The 18,159-nt window shown below is 37.5% G+C and overlaps 1 protein-coding gene across 1 annotated transcript in view; it reads right to left on the reverse strand.

Moving 5' to 3' along the window:
- Positions 1 to 18,159, reverse strand: part of LOC102751140 (protocadherin-15) — a 762,960-nt gene that overhangs the window by 50,494 nt on the left and 694,307 nt on the right. The window contains exons 25-26 of the mRNA XM_081823172.1: positions 12,491 to 12,706; positions 5,580 to 5,668 (exon numbers count right to left, since the gene is read on the reverse strand). Coding sequence (XP_081679298.1) covers positions 5,580 to 5,668; positions 12,491 to 12,706 — 305 coding nt within the window. The remainder of the gene's footprint in view (positions 1 to 5,579; positions 5,669 to 12,490; positions 12,707 to 18,159) is intronic.

Raw genomic sequence — 18,159 nt, forward strand, 5'->3', positions numbered from 1 at the left:
GGTGATAGACACTGGGGAGGGTATGTGCTCTGGTAAGTGATGTGAATTGTGCAAGACTGTTGAATTCAGATCTGTACCTCTGAAACAAATAATGCAATAGATGTTAAGAAAAAAAAGAAAAGAAGAAGATAGCAGGAGGGGAAGAATGAAGGGGGGGAAATCGGAGGGGTAGACGAACCATGAGAGACGATGGACTCTGAAAAACAAACTGAGGGTTCTAGAGGGGAGGGGGGTGGGAGGATGGGTTAGCCTGGTGATGGGTATTAAAGAGGGCACGTTTTGCATGGAGCACTGGGTGTTATGCACAAACAATGAATCATGGAACACTACATATAAAACTAATGATGTAATGTATGGGGATTAACATAACAATAAAAATAAATAAATAAATACATTTCCAGCTTCAGATATGGATATTAGGACTTAAAAAGTTTAATTGACAAGCCTGACACCTCCCAGCTGCTCCCTGATGGGCCAGGGACCAGAGCCTGGGGTCCTCTGAACTCAAAGGGAACTGGCTTCCTGGTTAGGGGGAAAGCTAATACTTCACTTAGGAATTTTACATGAGATTTTCCCCAAAGTGTTTTTGTATAGGAATCTGAATAGAATAAATAAGCTTTTTTTTTTTTTTTTTTTCCCCTATTTGGAGAATAGAATGCTCTAAATTAGGACTTGGCAAGTTAAAACACATAGGGCTCAATTCATGCTATTTTCTTTTTTTGGAGATAAACTTTTACTTACATAAGGATTGTCATTAAAATCAGTAATTTAAAAGTATTATTTTTAAATTTTAAATTACTGTTAACATTTAAAAATTATAATAGAAATAATGTACTAAAACAACTTAAATAACATTATAGACATTATAAAAATTGTTTTAAAATGTATTATTAGTCTATTAACATTAGTATTTATAAGATTCATATCTGTCCCTTTAGAGGTGGTGTCCTGACTGCCCACCCCCAGCTCTGAGTAAGGAGAGGGTAAGAATGATCAAAGCTAAGGTGTTTATTGATTTACCTTTCCATCTGACCTTTCCCCTCAAGACCAGTCTTTATTCCACTGATTTAAGAAAATATAAGTGCTAGTATTTATTGTTTACCATTTCATAGTTCTCTTCCCAAGAGACTTCACAATTCTCCTCCTAGAAATATGTATCCTGGCCTGATTTCTGATGTATGTTTTGTAACCTTAATCCATCAGTTATATGCAGGCACATTTCAGATGCTGTATCAATATTTAATGGAGATGGGTCCTTCTCCACCAATCAATACCTACTTCAGTAAAGTCCTACTACCACTGAATTTCCATATTGTATTTAAAGTAAGAGAAGTGTTTGAGCAACTCCATGACCTTGATCAATTCCAATTCCTGCTGTAAGGTAGGACTGCTAAAAACTCCTTCATGTATACTTTTCAAAAATGCCATTTCTGCCAATTCTTCAAGATTTAAACCTTAGAATCCCAAGCTTCTTTTGCTCCTTTGGGCTCCATGGTGAAGTAGAGGAGAATGGAGACACAGATGCAAACGTCTCCTACCTTCCTCTGGAGACACCCTTGCCAGGGCTTTGCTGGTAAGTTGAGTTTCTGTACCCTTATCCTCCCAGCCATTTATCCCACTGCTTATTTGCAAAATTTGTAAGAGAAACACAAGGCCCACGAAGAGATAAATCATAAATTCCACCTAAAATACTTCAGAACACAAACACGAAAGGCCACCTGTGGGCCCAGATTCTCACTGGAATTTGCTGAATACATTAATAAAATTTAAAAGAAATGTGTTTCACCAGAAAGGAGCATTGGTTAATTCTATAAGCTCCAAATGACAAAAGTCATAAAACAATTTTCATTACAGCATTTACGTCAGTTTCAGGGGACTGGGGAATGATCATTCCCATCACTATGGCAATGCCCCTTTAAAGGAGCTTTCTATTTTCAAGGCATTGTGTTCTTTGCCATCAAAGGATACTGTCCGCCCTCTGCAAAACCTTCTCCGTCATGAAATCAATGTCTTCGGTCATTACATTTTTCTTTTATCAACCCTCCCAGTTTGCACTGATTTCATGCTTACCGAGAAAACTATGGATTATGATCTGGCCTCATTTATGAGTCTGCCTAAAGGAAGAAATAAAAGTGATGATCGTATGGAATTCAAGTTTTCCCACTTGTAGGGTGAGGATGTCTCGTGGGAGATATAGAAAATGGCTTTAGTGATGGTGTGACTTGCGATCAGAGAATGTCTACAGGAAATGTGTGAGCTGGTGAGCCTGGCCACTGGGGCAATGAACTCCTACGTTTATTTAACATCCTTACATTATTTGATAATTCTTACCCTCTCCTTACTTAGAGCTGGGGGTTGTGGGTCAGGACACTATCTATAGAGGGACAGATATGAATCTTATAAATATTAATTTAATAGACTAATAACATTTTAAAACATTTTTATAATGTTTATGCTATTTAAATTGTTTTACTACATTATTTCTTTCCATTATAATTTTTAAATATTAACAGTAACTTAAAATTTAAAAAAAACAATATTTTTAAGTTACTGATTTTCACGACAATCCTTGTGTAAGTAAAACTTATTTCCAAAAAGAGATAATAGCCTGAATGTCGCCTGTGTGCTTTAACTTGCCAAGTCCTGATGTAGAGCATTATCCTCTCCAGATAGAAGAAGAATTGCTTATTTATACTTCTCAGATTCCTGTAACCATTATTCCGTTGTCTACGCGGTTCGGTATGTATCTCCACTCTTCCTCCGGATGCTCAGGGAGTGTTTGGCGCTGACTCGAGCCGAATCAGATCTAACAGTCCTTATCACTACCACTAGCAGCGCTCAGAAAGGGATCAGAAAAGCTACGCACCACATGATTCCAGCCACATGACATTCTGGAAAAGGCAAACGTATGGAGCCAGTAAAAGATCAGTGGTTGCCAGGGGAAGAATGGAAAGGGGGTGCAGACAGAGGATTTTAGAGCAGTGGATCCTTTCTGTATTGATACTACCGTGATAGACAGATGTCATTACACTTTAGTTCCAACCCACAGAATGTACGCCACCGAGAGTAAACCTGTGTCAACTATGAATTTGGGGTGATTCTGATGTGCCGGTGTAGGTTTGCTGGTTGTAACAAATGTACCAGTCTGGTGGGAGATGTTGATACGGAGCGAAGCCATGTGTGTGGGGGAAGGGGGCATATGGGAATTCTTCTGCTTCATTTTGCTGTGAATATAAAGTTACTCTAAAAAATGAAGTCTATTTTTCAAAGGGATCAGAAATTTTTATGCTTAAGAATCTCTAACTTAACACAGATTTTTAAAAATCTACAATAAGGAATCAGGCATGTGCCGCTATGCTTACTGCACAAGCAAATTTCTATTTAATTCTTTCAAAAAAACAACACGGGGCGCCTGGATGGGTCAGTTAGTTAAGCGTCTGCCTTCAGCTCAGGTCATGATCTCAGCATCCTGGGATCTTCTCCATTGGGCTCCCTGCTCTGCAGGGAGTCTGCTTCCTCCTCTCCATCTGCCCCTCCCCTCACTTGTGTGCACATGCACTCTCTCCCTCCCTCTCTAATAAATAACATCTTAAAAAAAAAAAAAAAAAAAAACAGCAATAGAGGATTGGCCTTCTTGTTCCAATTTTCAAGATGAGGAGGCGTAGCCCTACGTGTGAAATCTCCTGCCTGGAGGTCACAGGGCTACAATAAGATTCAAACTTCTGTTTGAATCCATCATCTGAGCTCCATACTAAACAACCCTCTTTGGAAAGAATGGAAAAACTGGGGACTCTGTCTTTACCCTCCTGACTGGGTCACTAACCTCATTTCTTAGAATATCTGTTATCCCTGGAAGAGTCACAATCCCCATTGTCCTATGTGGCCGATATTGTTTAGTTCTAGCCAGCAACCCCATGATATTAGCTTTATTAGTTTCTGTGAACAGGTGACTAGAAATGGTGAGGCAGTCTGGGGAGGGTGAACTGATTTGCCCCAGCTCATGTTTCTAAACCAATGTTACAGAACTCTAAGCTCCTTTCACAGGAATACTTTTCTCTCAAGACTTGAAAGGTGCCTGGTTTTTCTCATTCGGATCTTCATTGCCATTTAAGGGGAAAAAAAAAATACTATAAACTGCTATGAAGTTATACTTCTTTCTTGTCATTTTTTTTTCAGTGTTAATAAATGATGTCTCACTATGAGAAAGAGGAATCATGATTTTGCTTGTATAAAATTTTCATTCAATAATATGCATCGGGTGCCCACTATATGCCTGGAATTATAGTAATGGAAGATAGGTTTCCTATCCTCATGGGGCTTATGCTTTGGTGGGAAATTGACATGCAATGAAAATAGTATTTATTTTTCTCTGAAGAAAAATAAAGCATAATGAAGGGCTAGAGGTTGAAGATGGTTCTACCATCTTCTGGATGGTACAATCAGAGAAAGCCTGCTTCCATAGAGAACATGAAAGCAGCTAAGAGAGAGGCATGATTCCGGATTTTCTCATGTGTAATCAGCTATTATTTTCACAAAGGCTAAATGTGTATAAACTCCTTTTGCAGAAGTAAATCCAACACTGCATGACTGATATTCCAAGCATACACGTTGAGCACACTGAGAATCACCTTCTCCATAGGACATTGTACATGACACGCAAAAATTAAGTTTGTGAAACTGCAAGAAATAATTGTTACAGAGCACACATGTTTTCATTATCGGAGAAGCACTCAGAATTCCATCTGTGCTTTTCCTACTGTATTTGACACATAATTACAGAAAGTTTAGCTGTTATCTGAAGCTTCTTCTGGCAACTTGGAAGTGAGGGATACTTTGCTAGAGAGAAGCAGTGATAATTGACATCTGTCAGCCTGAACTCAAGGGAAGACACAGAATAACAAGTATGTGCCCATATGAAAATTATGAAATGACGTCAGGCTAGGTTCGGGTCGCTCAGAGTGAACTAGAAAGGCATTGTAATAATCCTCGATAGCATTCAGAATATTATTAGAGAACTGCAGCTTCACAAAAATAGTCACAACTTTTTCTGAGTCAAAAGTGACGTGTTCAGTGTACAGCGATCAAAAGGTACAATGTGGCATTTATTCTAGAAGAATCCAAATATGTATTGTTTAAAATTAGTCTTCAGGGTTTTTGGAAGAATAAGTGTGAGCCACCTAGATACATCACTTTGAGAAATAGCATTCCCTGGACTAGCTGGATCACTGAGATGAGGTTTTTGAATAATTTGGGGCCACAAAATCAAGATATATGCTCTAATAATGAATGTTAGGATTTGTTTCTTATATGCAGTGTTTTGAGGTTATATTGATGCATCAGTCAAAGCATCCTGAGTAAGATCTTATCACATCTCATTTCCATACCTATTCGCAGGCACTCTCAGAAGCTTGGCGTACATTAGATGAAGCTATCTGTTTCAGGAAAAGGGTAACCTGAATTATTAAGATGGTATTTTATAATATACGTTTAATCTGAACCCTGTAATGATTAAAAGGACCTCATTCAATAAAATTATAGCCAACTGAAAATAAATACGTAAGTAAACAAAAATCCATTACTCTGTGAGATCTTCTATCTTCTTTTCCACCAGAGTCGGGGGCACGTTGGAAACAATGACCTGCATGTCCAGCTGATTGACCACGGAAACCTGCAGGGAGGAAACCAGAGCCTGTTCAGAACTCACCAGCACTTTTTTCTTTTTTAAATTTTGTTCAGTTAGCCACTGTATAGTACATCATTAGTTTTTGATATAGTGTTCAATGATTCACCAGTTGCATATAACATCCAGTGCTCTCATCATATCACATGCCCTCCTTAATACCCATCAACCGGCTACCCCCTCTCCCCATCCCCCTCCCCTCTGAAACCCTCAGCTTGTTTCCCTGGGTCCAGAGTCTCTCATGGTTCTTCTCCCTCTCTGATTTCTCCCCAGCACTTCTATAACCAAAACACAATGCTTCCATTACTTCCCTACTGTACATGGACGCGTGGACCCAGTGGTTTCCCATTTGTAACGCAGGAATGAATGGTATCTTCTGGTACACAAGCACCACTAGATGTTGGGGCAGGTGGAGACTGATGCACTATCACTATTTACTTAGAAGTAAGTCTAACTTACTTAGACGTCCAGTGTGGTTGGTTTGTGTTTGTTTTGTTGGTCATTTTCTAAGGTATGAAAGAAGGTGTGTTTATTTTTCTAATTGGGTTATTGAAGAACACTCAGGATAATGGAAAACACAGGTTTTACAAATCTCGAGAGATCACTTATCCAGTGTGACTAAGAAGCTGAGATACGACCGGCTCAAATAATTCATTCTATGGGATCGTCATATACAGTCTTCGTGTCCGCTTGAGCCAATTCCATGTTTGTGGGAATAGAGACAGATATATACATATTTACGTATGGGACTAAAATGAGCTAATGTAGCAGCTTTTTACAAATCATTTCTATTCTGCTAACATTTATGGAATTCCTTCTGCGATCTTATTTAGAAAAATTAAAAAAGCAGTATTTATGTAATAGATAGTGTGTATGACCAATCATTTACTTTTTTCCCACAATACTCCATAGGTTTTCACTCATTTAATTCCAAATATGACCATATCAGGTAGTTATGACTATCATTCCACTTTTTATTTTTATTATTTGAAGATTCACTTACTTATTTTAGAAAGAGAGAGCGAGTAAGCAGAAGATGGGCATAGGGAGAGGGAGAGAATCTCAAGCAGACTCCACACTGAGCGAGGAGCCTGATGCAAAGGCTCCATCCCATGACCCTGAGATTATGACCTGAGCTGAAATCAACAGTTGGATGTTCGACTGACTGAGCCACCCAGGAGACCCCCATTCCACTTTTTAAATAAGAAAACTAATAAAGAGGTTTTTTATCCCTAATGAATATTGCCATGTGGGAGAAAAGGTCCAGATTTGCTGGATCTTTCTATTTTTCAAGAGAAGAAATCCAAAATATTATATGAAATATCTCAACTAAGTGGAAATCTTTCAAACCATGTGTAAGTCTCATAATTCATGTGTACAGACTATATTAAGTCAGGGGTCTGATTACCACCTATGAGCAAACAGTTCACACCAGGAGTTCCAATCCTGTACCGCTAACTCATTATCGGCAACTGGGACCATATGTCCAAATTTCCCACAAACATGGACATGGATCCTGATTGTGGCTTTACCACAACAAAACAAAACAAAACAAAACTGACTTCATTAGAAAAAGGGATTAACACACTTTTTGTGTAACTTTGTCTTTTTTTATGGGTTCCATTTCTTTCACAGTCTCAGTCTGAATAATGAAACTCTAAAGAAGGTCAAAGACAAAAGGTGGAAGGAGCTTGAGTCCCTAAATCTCCATTTTCTGGAATGCTGTCAAGAATACCAACCAACCATGTACACTCTTGGTGTGGCCCAAGAGAGAAAAATAAAATTTGTTAGGTTAAGCCCCTGAAATGTTTTGGAGTTTTGTGTTACAAAATCAGCCTACCATGACAAACACCACCCAGGGCTCTATTATGTATGAGTGTTAGATTCTTAGTAGTTGTAGGACAACGAAAAACTAGACTGTTATATGCGGGTGCAGGGAAGTGGTAGGATTTCCTTTCCTATAATTACGTTTTGAACTTTCAGAAGCTCATTTACAAGTAATCTTTCGGAAAAAAAAATCAATTCATGTGCTAGGGACTCTATTTGGGAACAAAATTTTGCCTTGACGATAGTAATAACTATCATTTGCCTTTTAAGGACAGCTGGTAATTTCTCTTTATACAGAAGGATAAAGTACTTACTCAAGGGAATTTTTAATTTGCTAATGAGTTTTGGGGTTAAATTCTGACTGAACTAACAAAATGAATTAAGATTTAAGATCCTCCAGGGGCGCTTGGGTGGTTCAATCAGTTAAGCATCTGCCTTGGCTTAGGTCATGATCCCAAGGTCCTGGGATTGAGCCCAAGTGTTAGGCTACCTGCTCAGCAGGGAGTCTCCCTCTCCCCTCTGCTTGTGCTCTCTCTCTGTCCAATAAATAAATAAAATCTTAAAAAAAAAGATTTAACTTCCTCCAGAATATATACATATTAAGCTTACAATTTACCAAAAAGATTTTTTGATCTTAACTTTTGAACACATACTTTTGTATTAAGATAAAAAATAATGTAGTTATAATTCTGATAAAGTAACGAAATTCAGATTGCATGTAACTCCAAAAGTATTTGTCTCAGACGAACCTATAAATAGTTATTTTAGAAGTTTTAAATCTCCTTAAAGTATAATTATGATTTATGGAGAACACATACATTTTTCACTATGCCGACCAAGAAAATAAGCTAATATAGTTTAAATTTTGATGTTTCAAAGAAATGCTACATTCCTGAATCTTGGCTTCATCTATCATCTATAATAAAGGTATTTAAATGTTTAAGATTCCTAGATTTTGTTACTTTTCTAGTACAATCTTTATGCAAATATTTCTGTAACTACACATCAGTTTATTATACCAACCATAACAATTGTGCTTATAAAATTCTACTTATAAAGACTTTTTAAAAACATATTTCTATGATTTTGGGATCAATCTCTTTAATGGATCAAAGGGACAAGCGACAGTCTAAAGAAGGAAAAGTAACATTTGTGAAGCACAACGTTCTAAAACCAGAGAGCTTCCTATTTTACATATTCTATTATTTCTAAGTCCTTTCAATCCTTCTTCATAAATTTCTTAGCTTTCCTTTTTTCTTCCTTTCCACTCATTCCCACATAGTTTAGACAGTGCTGTCCAATAAAAAAATTAATGTAAGCCACACATACATGCCAGATACGTAATTTTAAATGTTCTGGTATCCACAATAGAAAGATAAAAAAAATAGTCAAGGTCATTTAATAATACACTTAACCCAATATATTAATATATTATCATTCTCACAAATAAATACCAAACTACTTATTAAGGAGACATTTTGCATTTTTTTATACCAAGTCTTTGAAACCCAGTGTGCATTTTATGCTTATGATACATCTCAGTGTGACAAAGTCACAAAAGCAAGTGCTCAGTAGCCACAGAGGACAAATAACTCACGCTCTGGGCAGCAAAGTTCTAGACACTCTCACCATCTCTTGCTTAGACTGGTCACTGTCTCTCCTGACCGGCCTCTGGTGCAATCTCACTTCTCTTGAAAAGGAAGAACAGCTTAATAATCTTTTTTAGATAGCTCTGTACAGTCTTTGATACCACACCCAAACTCAAGCAGGAGTCGGAGATTAATTTTGATATGAAATTGAAAATTGGGTTTAGTTACGTTAAAACCCATTTCTCTGTCTTGCACTTTGAATGGGTCTTTACCCACAGTGATGTTTTCACATCACGCATTGGTCATTTGAAAAATATTGGTTCATTGAATAACACAGATTTTTCAAATACTGACACATTACATTATACAATATCAAGAAAAAAATCACATTCTTTACAATGACCACTGATCTCATGGTCTTTAAATAATGGGAAGCTGTCAAGATCACAGTGGTGAGTGAATACAAGTTTCCAATATTCTAATTTGTGCTTTTAGATGTTATCATTAGCAGCAAATACTGTCAGTTGTTTTCCTTAAATTGGCTGTCTCACTTTGTTCATTTTTGTGTAAATGTCTAGCAAATATTCAAGTTTAAATAACCATATTTTATCTCATTTTTTTCAAATAAAAAGCTATTCCTTAAAAAAAAAAACCAGCAAATTCAGCTTTCACAGAGCTTTTCCTTGAGACTACCATTATACTTCCTTTCACAGCACAAATGCTTTTTGCATACTTCCCATTTCATTTCAGAAAATATTGAAAACGTGTTTAGTCAAGAGTGGAGATTTGTTAAAACTAATAAGTTTTACTGCTTATGAGTGAGGGCAGTCTTCAGGCTTTTTTTTTCCCCCTTTCTCTTTGTGTATGGCTATGAAGGATACAATGATTCAAATACAATATCGTAAAAAGCCAAACAATGCCCTAACATTCTCACTAAAAAAGGTCTGACCCTACTGAACCCTGAAATGATTTGGGGGATCCTCAGTGTTCCATGGTCCACACGTCGAGAGCCGCTAACCTACACTGTAAGAGAGAGGCCATTCATCCACTGAATAGGCATTGAGTGCCCACTATATGTCAGGAATTATTCTGGGCACTTGAGATACCTCAGGGAATAAAATAAAACAAAAAACTCTCGTCATGGAGTTTTCATGGGAAAATATGAACATGAATATGGTAAGTCCACTGTAAAGAGCAAGTAGTAAAGAGGTGGAAGTGACACGGTAGGGATGCAATGCTAAACTGGATGGTCAGAGTGGGCTTCCCTGTGAAATACATCCTTGCAAATACTTGGATGAGATAAGGGAGCTAGTCATGAACACATCTGGGGAAAGAACATTCTAGACAGCAGTACTGCAAAATCTCTAAAGTGAGGACATGTCTGGCTGTTTGGAAATGAGCAAATTGGCCAATATTACTGGGTCTGAATGAGTTAGATGGAAAATAGTAGAAATGAGGTCATTGAAGGCCTTCTGACTTCAGAAGGTCGTCTTCTGCAATGACTTAACTTCTCAGAAAGAACCTCTACATCAAAGTCTTATTTCTCCCCACATCTCCCTTCTCTTGACTTACCATAAAGATTGTTTTGCTGGGAAGTTTTCCATATATGTATATGTGTGTGTGTGTGTGTGTGTATAAATGGTTTATAAATATATCACATTATGATTACCTTGAAATAACTCTTCCTACATTTATTTTGGGTAATTTTAAAGGTATACTTTTAAATTTCCACACAATAGTTTACAGAATCCAAATGAGAAACCCATAAACTTCACATTGCTCATGTACATATTACATAGATAATTTATATAGTTATATCTTACCTATGTTATTGTAGTATTTTTTTTTTTAAGATTTTATTTATTTATTTGAGAGAGAGTGAACGAGCATGAACAGTGGGGAGAAGCAGGGGGAGAAGCAGGCTTCCCACTGAGCTGGGGCCCGATGCAGGGCTCCATCCCAGGACCCTGAGATCATGACCTGAGCCAAAGGCAGACGTTTAACCAACTGAGCCACCCAGGTGTCCCTGTTATTGTAGTATTTTAATTATCCTTAGTGTAGGGACTTTACTGTCTATCCTGACGGCACCGCATTGTGTAGTCCTGAAATAACAGGAAGGGAAATAGCAACATTATGGACATCAGGTTTATAGATCTTAACTCGATTAAAGACCTATGTCAACTTTAAAGTCTTCTGTCAAAAGCTTCTTGGCTTAGATCGGCCTTTGTTTATTCTAGTGCAGCTTTCTGGCTCTAACTGAGGACATCCTGGCCTTCATGCCCACCACAGTCATGGCGGTTGGTCTTCATGATTTAGCAGAAAAATGTGATCTGTGATGTCTACATATATGAGAAGGTTAAACTCGTTCAGAGAACTGCAGGGAACTGTGAAAATGAAGACCTAATAAGATGTAAACAGCAAAAGAAAAATTATACTTGATTCTGTCTTCCTGTGACAAGTATTTCCAGTAATAATTATAAATTATAATGTTTACTAGATTCATCAAAGTCCAAACAATCCACGCTTCCAAGTTGGCAGAAATTCCATAGTACAGAAGCATTGGTGTTGAATATCTTGAACAAACAGTAATATCAAACTGCCCTTGGGAATACTCTACCAGGGAGATTGTGCCACCTCACACAAAGAAGAGAAAAGTGTTATTCTCGACTGAAGCCAAATATAACTGAGTCAGGGATCATCGATGCCATCATTGGGGATCTTGGTAAAAGAAGGAAATTACATCTATTGGAACATAAATTTGCTCCAAAACATTTCCTTTCATTTTCTTAATTACAAAAGGTCTGAAAGGAATTTAAACAGTAATAAAAATTCCATCCATTTTAATTTCTACAGCATATGGCGAAGCATTTTAAAACTGGCTCCAGCCAATTCTATACTAAAAATGCAATCTACAGGGGCACCTGGGTGGCTCAGTCATTAAGCATCTGCCTTCAGCTCAGGTCATGATCCCAGGGTCCTGGGATGGAGCCCCACATCGGTCTCTTTGCTCGGCGGGAAGCCTGCTTCTCCCTCTCCCACTCCCCCGGCTTGTGTTCCTGCTGTGGCTATCTCTATCAAATAAATAAATAAAATCTTTAAAAAAAAAATGCAATCTACAGACCAAATGGAAATCCAACACTTGTGGAAATGTTGTCGCAGCCATATATGAAAACATATTATGGTGTATTTCCCAAATGTCAAAAAATACACAGCCTTAAACCTATACCTTTCATATCCCAAACCAGTGGCTACTAACAATCTGGATGGAAAGTAATCATATTTATGTTTTACAAAACCTATTTCGAATAAATGTAAAAGTTCCGTGAGTTGGAAACACTGGCCACAGACTAGCAGGTGCACGTGCCTCCCCTAATCCGGATGTCTATCTACTTACCAGAACATCCGCTTTGCCACTCAGTCCCTGCCCATAGTTGTCAGTTGCGATGACTTGGAATTTGAAGTAGGACCTTCTCATGTTGTGGAAGAGCATAGCAGTTTTGATGAGCCCCGTATACGTTTCCACCACAAATCCTTCTTTTCCCTCTTTAATGGGTGGAATGATGAGTCGGTAAGCCATGGCACTGTAATTGCCAGTATCTTTGTCAGTAGCCTAGGAGGGAAAAAAACACAGGGTATAAATAAGCAGGAAAAAAAACAACCTATATTCAAGGGCTTATTTCTGTTTGTAGACTGATATTCTTTTGTAGTAACACAATACAACCCTCCTATAAGTCTATTTTTCTGGGTATCATTATGTAGATTAACAGGCTTTGTGTCCACAGGGATGAATGGTTGTTATTAGAATGATAATAACTACCCAACTGTGAATAGGAAGGACACAGACTCTGTTATAACCCAGTCCAGCCTGGTGAATTAAGTGTTTTGATTGGCATGTCTAATGGGTTCAACTCTGGGCTGTGATCCAAATTGGTTTAAGGATGGGACTGATTGTTTACCTAGCCATTGTCTTGTGTAACAGGCAAAGCATGTGATAGTCGTTTTGACCTAACCTATTTCCAGAAGGGGAAAAAATAAAATAAAGCACGAAAAGATCTCAAATGACAGTGAGAGAAAAGTTAAGAGCTCTTAGCCAGTAACTCTAGAGCTGTATAAAGAGATCCTAATTAGTTGATGCCATATCATAATTAGAGAAGGTTAGAACACTAATCCAGGTTCCTTTTTAATCATTCTATATCCCAATTAACCAGATTTGTTCCTAGTTTTAGGTACTTATGATCTACATTTAAGGTTTCTTAACATTGAAGCATTTAAATAGGGAAATAGTTGTTTAGAATGTTGGTGGTGGTTTTTTTGTTTTTGTTTTTGTTTTTTTATTTATTTTTTAATGAAGCTGGGTGTATAATCTATTAGCCTGGCTCTATGGCTTCTACTTCAGAGATTTTTTAGAATGCCAGTTTGAGAATTATTTCATAATGGAATATTTGGAACAGGAATGATAAGCAGGAGAGTCTCAGTGAATTTATACAAGGCTACATACACCTTATTCATGATACTAGATATTTAAGTTTTATATTATTATTTTCATTGTTTGGTTATTCTTATTTTTACCAAAGATATTATAAGTATCATGTATCAAGCATTTTTTTAAAGATTTTATTTATTTGAGAAAGAGTGAGAGAGAGAACACGAGTGGGGTGAGGGTCAGAGGGAGAAGCAGACTCCCTGCTGAGCAGGGAGTCGGATGCAGGGCTCGATCCCGGGACTCCAGGATCATGACCTGAGCAGAAGGCAGACACTTAACCAACAGCCACCCAGGCGCCCTGTATCAAGCATTTTTGATTTGCCATTATAATGCTAAGGATTCTATAAAACATTATCTTCTTTAGTAAAAACTCTGAGAAATGGATTATTCTAATTACATAAATTAGTGCTATCCAACAGAATTTTCTGTGCTGAAGGACATGCTCTGTGTTCTGTACAACACAGCAGTAGCCACTATGGCTACTCAACACTCGAAATGAGGCTAATGGGATTCAGAAATTGAAGTTTGAATTCTAACTAAATTTCAATAGCCAAGGGCTACACAGTAAGTGGTAAAGTTGGGATAAATATAATGATAATAATAGTAAATAACAGCAAATGTATATTAAGGTTTACCATGAGCTTGATACTTCAGCTTCAAATTCTATATATGTGCTTAACCATGGAAAACATTTCAGGATAACTCTAACCACCTGGTGAACAAGGTAATTTAAAATAAAAAACAAACAGAGATATTTCACTTCGGGATAAAATATTTCTTGAATTTTCTAAGAAGTCAAAATTCTCAGCTTTAGACTAGGACGAGCTCCAGCTACCAGCTCATCTCCGTAGACTGTATGTTTCACAGAACGGCAGAGCTTAGTTTTGACATTAGAGGGACATTAATTAGATTTCAACATTAGATCACATTATCACTAAAAGGAGAAGAACAAAGAAAAAATAGTTATCAAAGTGTTTCCTTTTAAGCTTTGAAATCAGGGTTTTTATTCATTTAATAAAGGATAGCATAAAAAATAAAAACCACACTTCCAACTAAAATTAAAATCAGAATCTGAATCAAGTAATCAAAGACATTTCTTTTACATACTAGGAGCAAATTTGGGACTAATGCCAAAGAGGTCAAAAATTTGGTTGAATATTATCCTGTAACTTATAATTAGCATGGGTGCTTGCACTGAAATAAATTTTTTACTGTTGATGCAAATGACAGTGAGGTATAAAAAATGTGGACAAAAATGGAGAAATCATGAGTATACAGCTCAATATATTTTGCAAAATATACACATCCATGTGACTAGCCCCTGCATCAAGAAATAAAGCATTACCTCTGTTCCCTCTCTCGCTGTGTCTCTCTCTGTCAAATAAATAAAATCTTTAAAAAATAATAAAAAAAATAATAAAATACACTGAGGCAGGAGGGAAGGGAGGCTCGGGCAAGTTGACCGGATTAATTAAAGCCATTTTGGTTTTAGGCTGACCCTTAACCTAAAGTCAGGTCATAAAGAAAAAAAGAAAAAAAAAAAAAGCAGGTCATAAAAAGAATCACAAGATCTAACTCACGGAATACCACCAGACCCCACTCCCTCTGGCAGTAAAAGCCACAAAGGCTGAAGGTTCTTAAAATTGTTCTTTGTGGGTAATTCCACAACCCCAATGATGAGGGAGCAAAAGGCTAGCTAAAGACAAAGCCAGGCTAACACCCTGCAACCTTGCCCTACAACCTCTCCCTACCCCCCCAACCCACTCCTGGGTGGAACATTTGTGACATTCTTCCAGGATGCTCCCAATTCTCTTTATGTTAATGCCTTGCTAGAGAGAAAAACAACCTTAACTTGATAATGGCAAAGCCTCTGGTATCTTGTAAGTCCTCTTTAGCATATGAAAGTTCTTTTGAAAACGTCCATTTTCCTCACCTCCCTCAACTCCCAAGTATAGAATCAGTCACTCCTCACACTTAAAATGCAGTTCTTTCTGCCCAGGGGTCCTGTTCCTGTGCTTTAATAAAACCACCATTTTGTACCAAAGACATCTCAAGAATTCTTTCTTGGCCATTGGCTCCAGACCTCATCCCTCTGAACCTCACCTATATTCCAAAACCACATCACCAAGACAATGGGAAAATGAACTGTCCAATGTAAGTAATAAGCCCAAAGTTGAAGAGTAAGCCCCTCCCTATATGGTTAGCTAATTAAAAAAGCTTATAAAACCCTTCATTAGAGGCAAACGGGGGTCCTCTTCCCCCATCTGGGAGGAGATGATGTGGGAAACAAAGGCAGAAGACAAATTATTAAATTTCCTTACTACCTACAGCCCACCAACAAGTCCTTGAAACAGGCCTAGTGATCTTCCTCTAGGGATTCAGAGGCTCAGTGTTAACACTTTGCTAAGAGCAAAAGGCAAGTTTAGCCCAAACCGCCCCCTCCCTGCCAAGATCCTGTAAGTCTACTTTAACATATAAAAATTCCTTTGGAAACATCCTTTATCTCTAAACCCTCCCAAGATACATGTTGGTAACCATCCCCCAAGCATATGGCCCACCGATATACATCTGAAGGGTCTCAGGACTAAGGTTTTATTAGATGGTAATAAATGACCTTTTCCCAACAATAGCTAGCCTGCTCAAGGACCTAGAAACCTTGCTTCCAAAATTCCTTAGAGACTTAAGCTATCCCTAACCCCCTCCCAACTTGAAAGTATATAATGGGCCACTCCTCTTGACCCCCGTGCAGCTCTTTCTACCCCCAGGTCCTGTCCCCATGCTTTAATAAAACCACCTTTCTGCACCAAAGACGTCTCAAGAATTCTTGGCTTTCAACTTCAAACCCTAACGTTCTTTCCTACCTCAGAGAGACCACTACTCTGTGAAGTCGCTTTCTTATTTCTATACTTAATAAATCTTTGTCCCTTTCTCTAAATGTCTTGCTCTTGAATTCTGTCACACACAAAGCCAGATCTTGGGACCTTGGTCCTTCTGGCATCAACACCCTTCCTGAAGCAAATAATCATTGAATGTAAGTTTGGGTACAGAATTAGCAAGTACAGCTCAAAACTATGTATTTTCTTTTATGATTTTTCACAGTACATTGTGAGCAGATTGTCAAAAAATGAGATACAGGGTTTTAAAACATCATGTTTACTGGATATTTTCCCAAAAATATAAAACTACTGTCATATGTATGATGTCAATAATGATTCTACTTTGAATTTCTATTTCTTTGAATGGGCTTAATCTAATCCTCTTTGAATCTCAAAGATCTCATTTCAGAAAACAGGAGATGATGATGGTTGCCTGATCATCAACATTCTTTGAAATCTCCCCTCTCTCTCCCAAGTACAGGTAGCTGAATATATCAAGTTAAACAGTGAATGATAAACATGCCACTTAGAAGCAATTTAAAGCATTTTCAAGTTCAATTTTGAACCTATTCAATTTTCAGCAAACACATGATTAAGACTGAAACCCATATAAAAGATGTGACTGATCAATGTTGGGTATGTACATGAAGACATGACATATTTAAATAGACACCAAAAATCTGATAACAAAATCAAGAACACAATTTTAAATCTGGTTACAGATGTGAAAAGTGAGAGTTTCAGCTTAAAAAAAAAAAAAAGATTTTATTTACTTATTTGACAGAGAGAGACGCGAGAGAGGGAACACAAGCAGGGGGAGTGGGAGAGGGAGAAGCAGGCTTCCCGCGGAGCAGGGAGCCCGATGTGGGGCTTGATCCCAGGACCCCGAGATCATGACCTGAGACGAAGGCAGACGCTTAAGGACTGAGCCACCCAAGTGTCCCTATTTCCTACTTTTAATAATTTTAAATTTACTTTTTTGTGTTGTGTTTTAGAGGTGTTCTCAAAAACTGAGTGTGATTTTAAAAAAAAATAATCACTCGAGTTTTCCGCTTTCCTTACTTGTAAAATGAAAAAAAAATATTGATCAACAAGCATTATTTTCAAGATAAATATATATGTACATATGTGAAATATAGCCAAGTATACTATAGCTATTATAATTTAATTTTTATCATAATAAAAAAATTTAATTTTATATCTAATGATATTTACCAATAAATATGCAAATTTAAGGACAAAATTAATTTAAACTTATTACTCCAGACACATTATCATAAGACTATAACTTCCTTTTTTAAAAAAATATTGTATTTATTTATTTGACAGAGAGAGAGAGCATAAGCAGGGAAGCAGCAGAGGGAGAGGGAGAAGCAGACTCCCCTCTGAGCAGGGACCCAGATGCGGGACTGGATCCCAGGACCCTGTGCTCATGACCTAAGGCAGACACTTAACTGACTGAGCCACCCAGGTGCCCCAAAGTGTAACTTCCTTAAAATAATCCATTAATCAATTTTTTCCAGATGCATGTGCTTTGTTCTCCTCTTTCTGTTTTCTTTTCCACTTTATTGCTTCCAGACCATCTCTGAGTCAAGCTTGCAAAACCTTTTCCCCAGCTGAAATCCATGCGTTTATATGTAGTACATGTTCTACCCTTCCTTGTTGCTGAACTTATGTAATGAGGCCATGGATATCTGACTCTTG

The sequence above is a fragment of the Leptonychotes weddellii genome, chromosome 6, assembly GCF_054177405.1.
Source record: "Leptonychotes weddellii isolate Sample4059 chromosome 6, ASM5417740v2, whole genome shotgun sequence".
Lineage (NCBI taxonomy): Eukaryota > Metazoa > Chordata > Mammalia > Carnivora > Phocidae > Leptonychotes > Leptonychotes weddellii.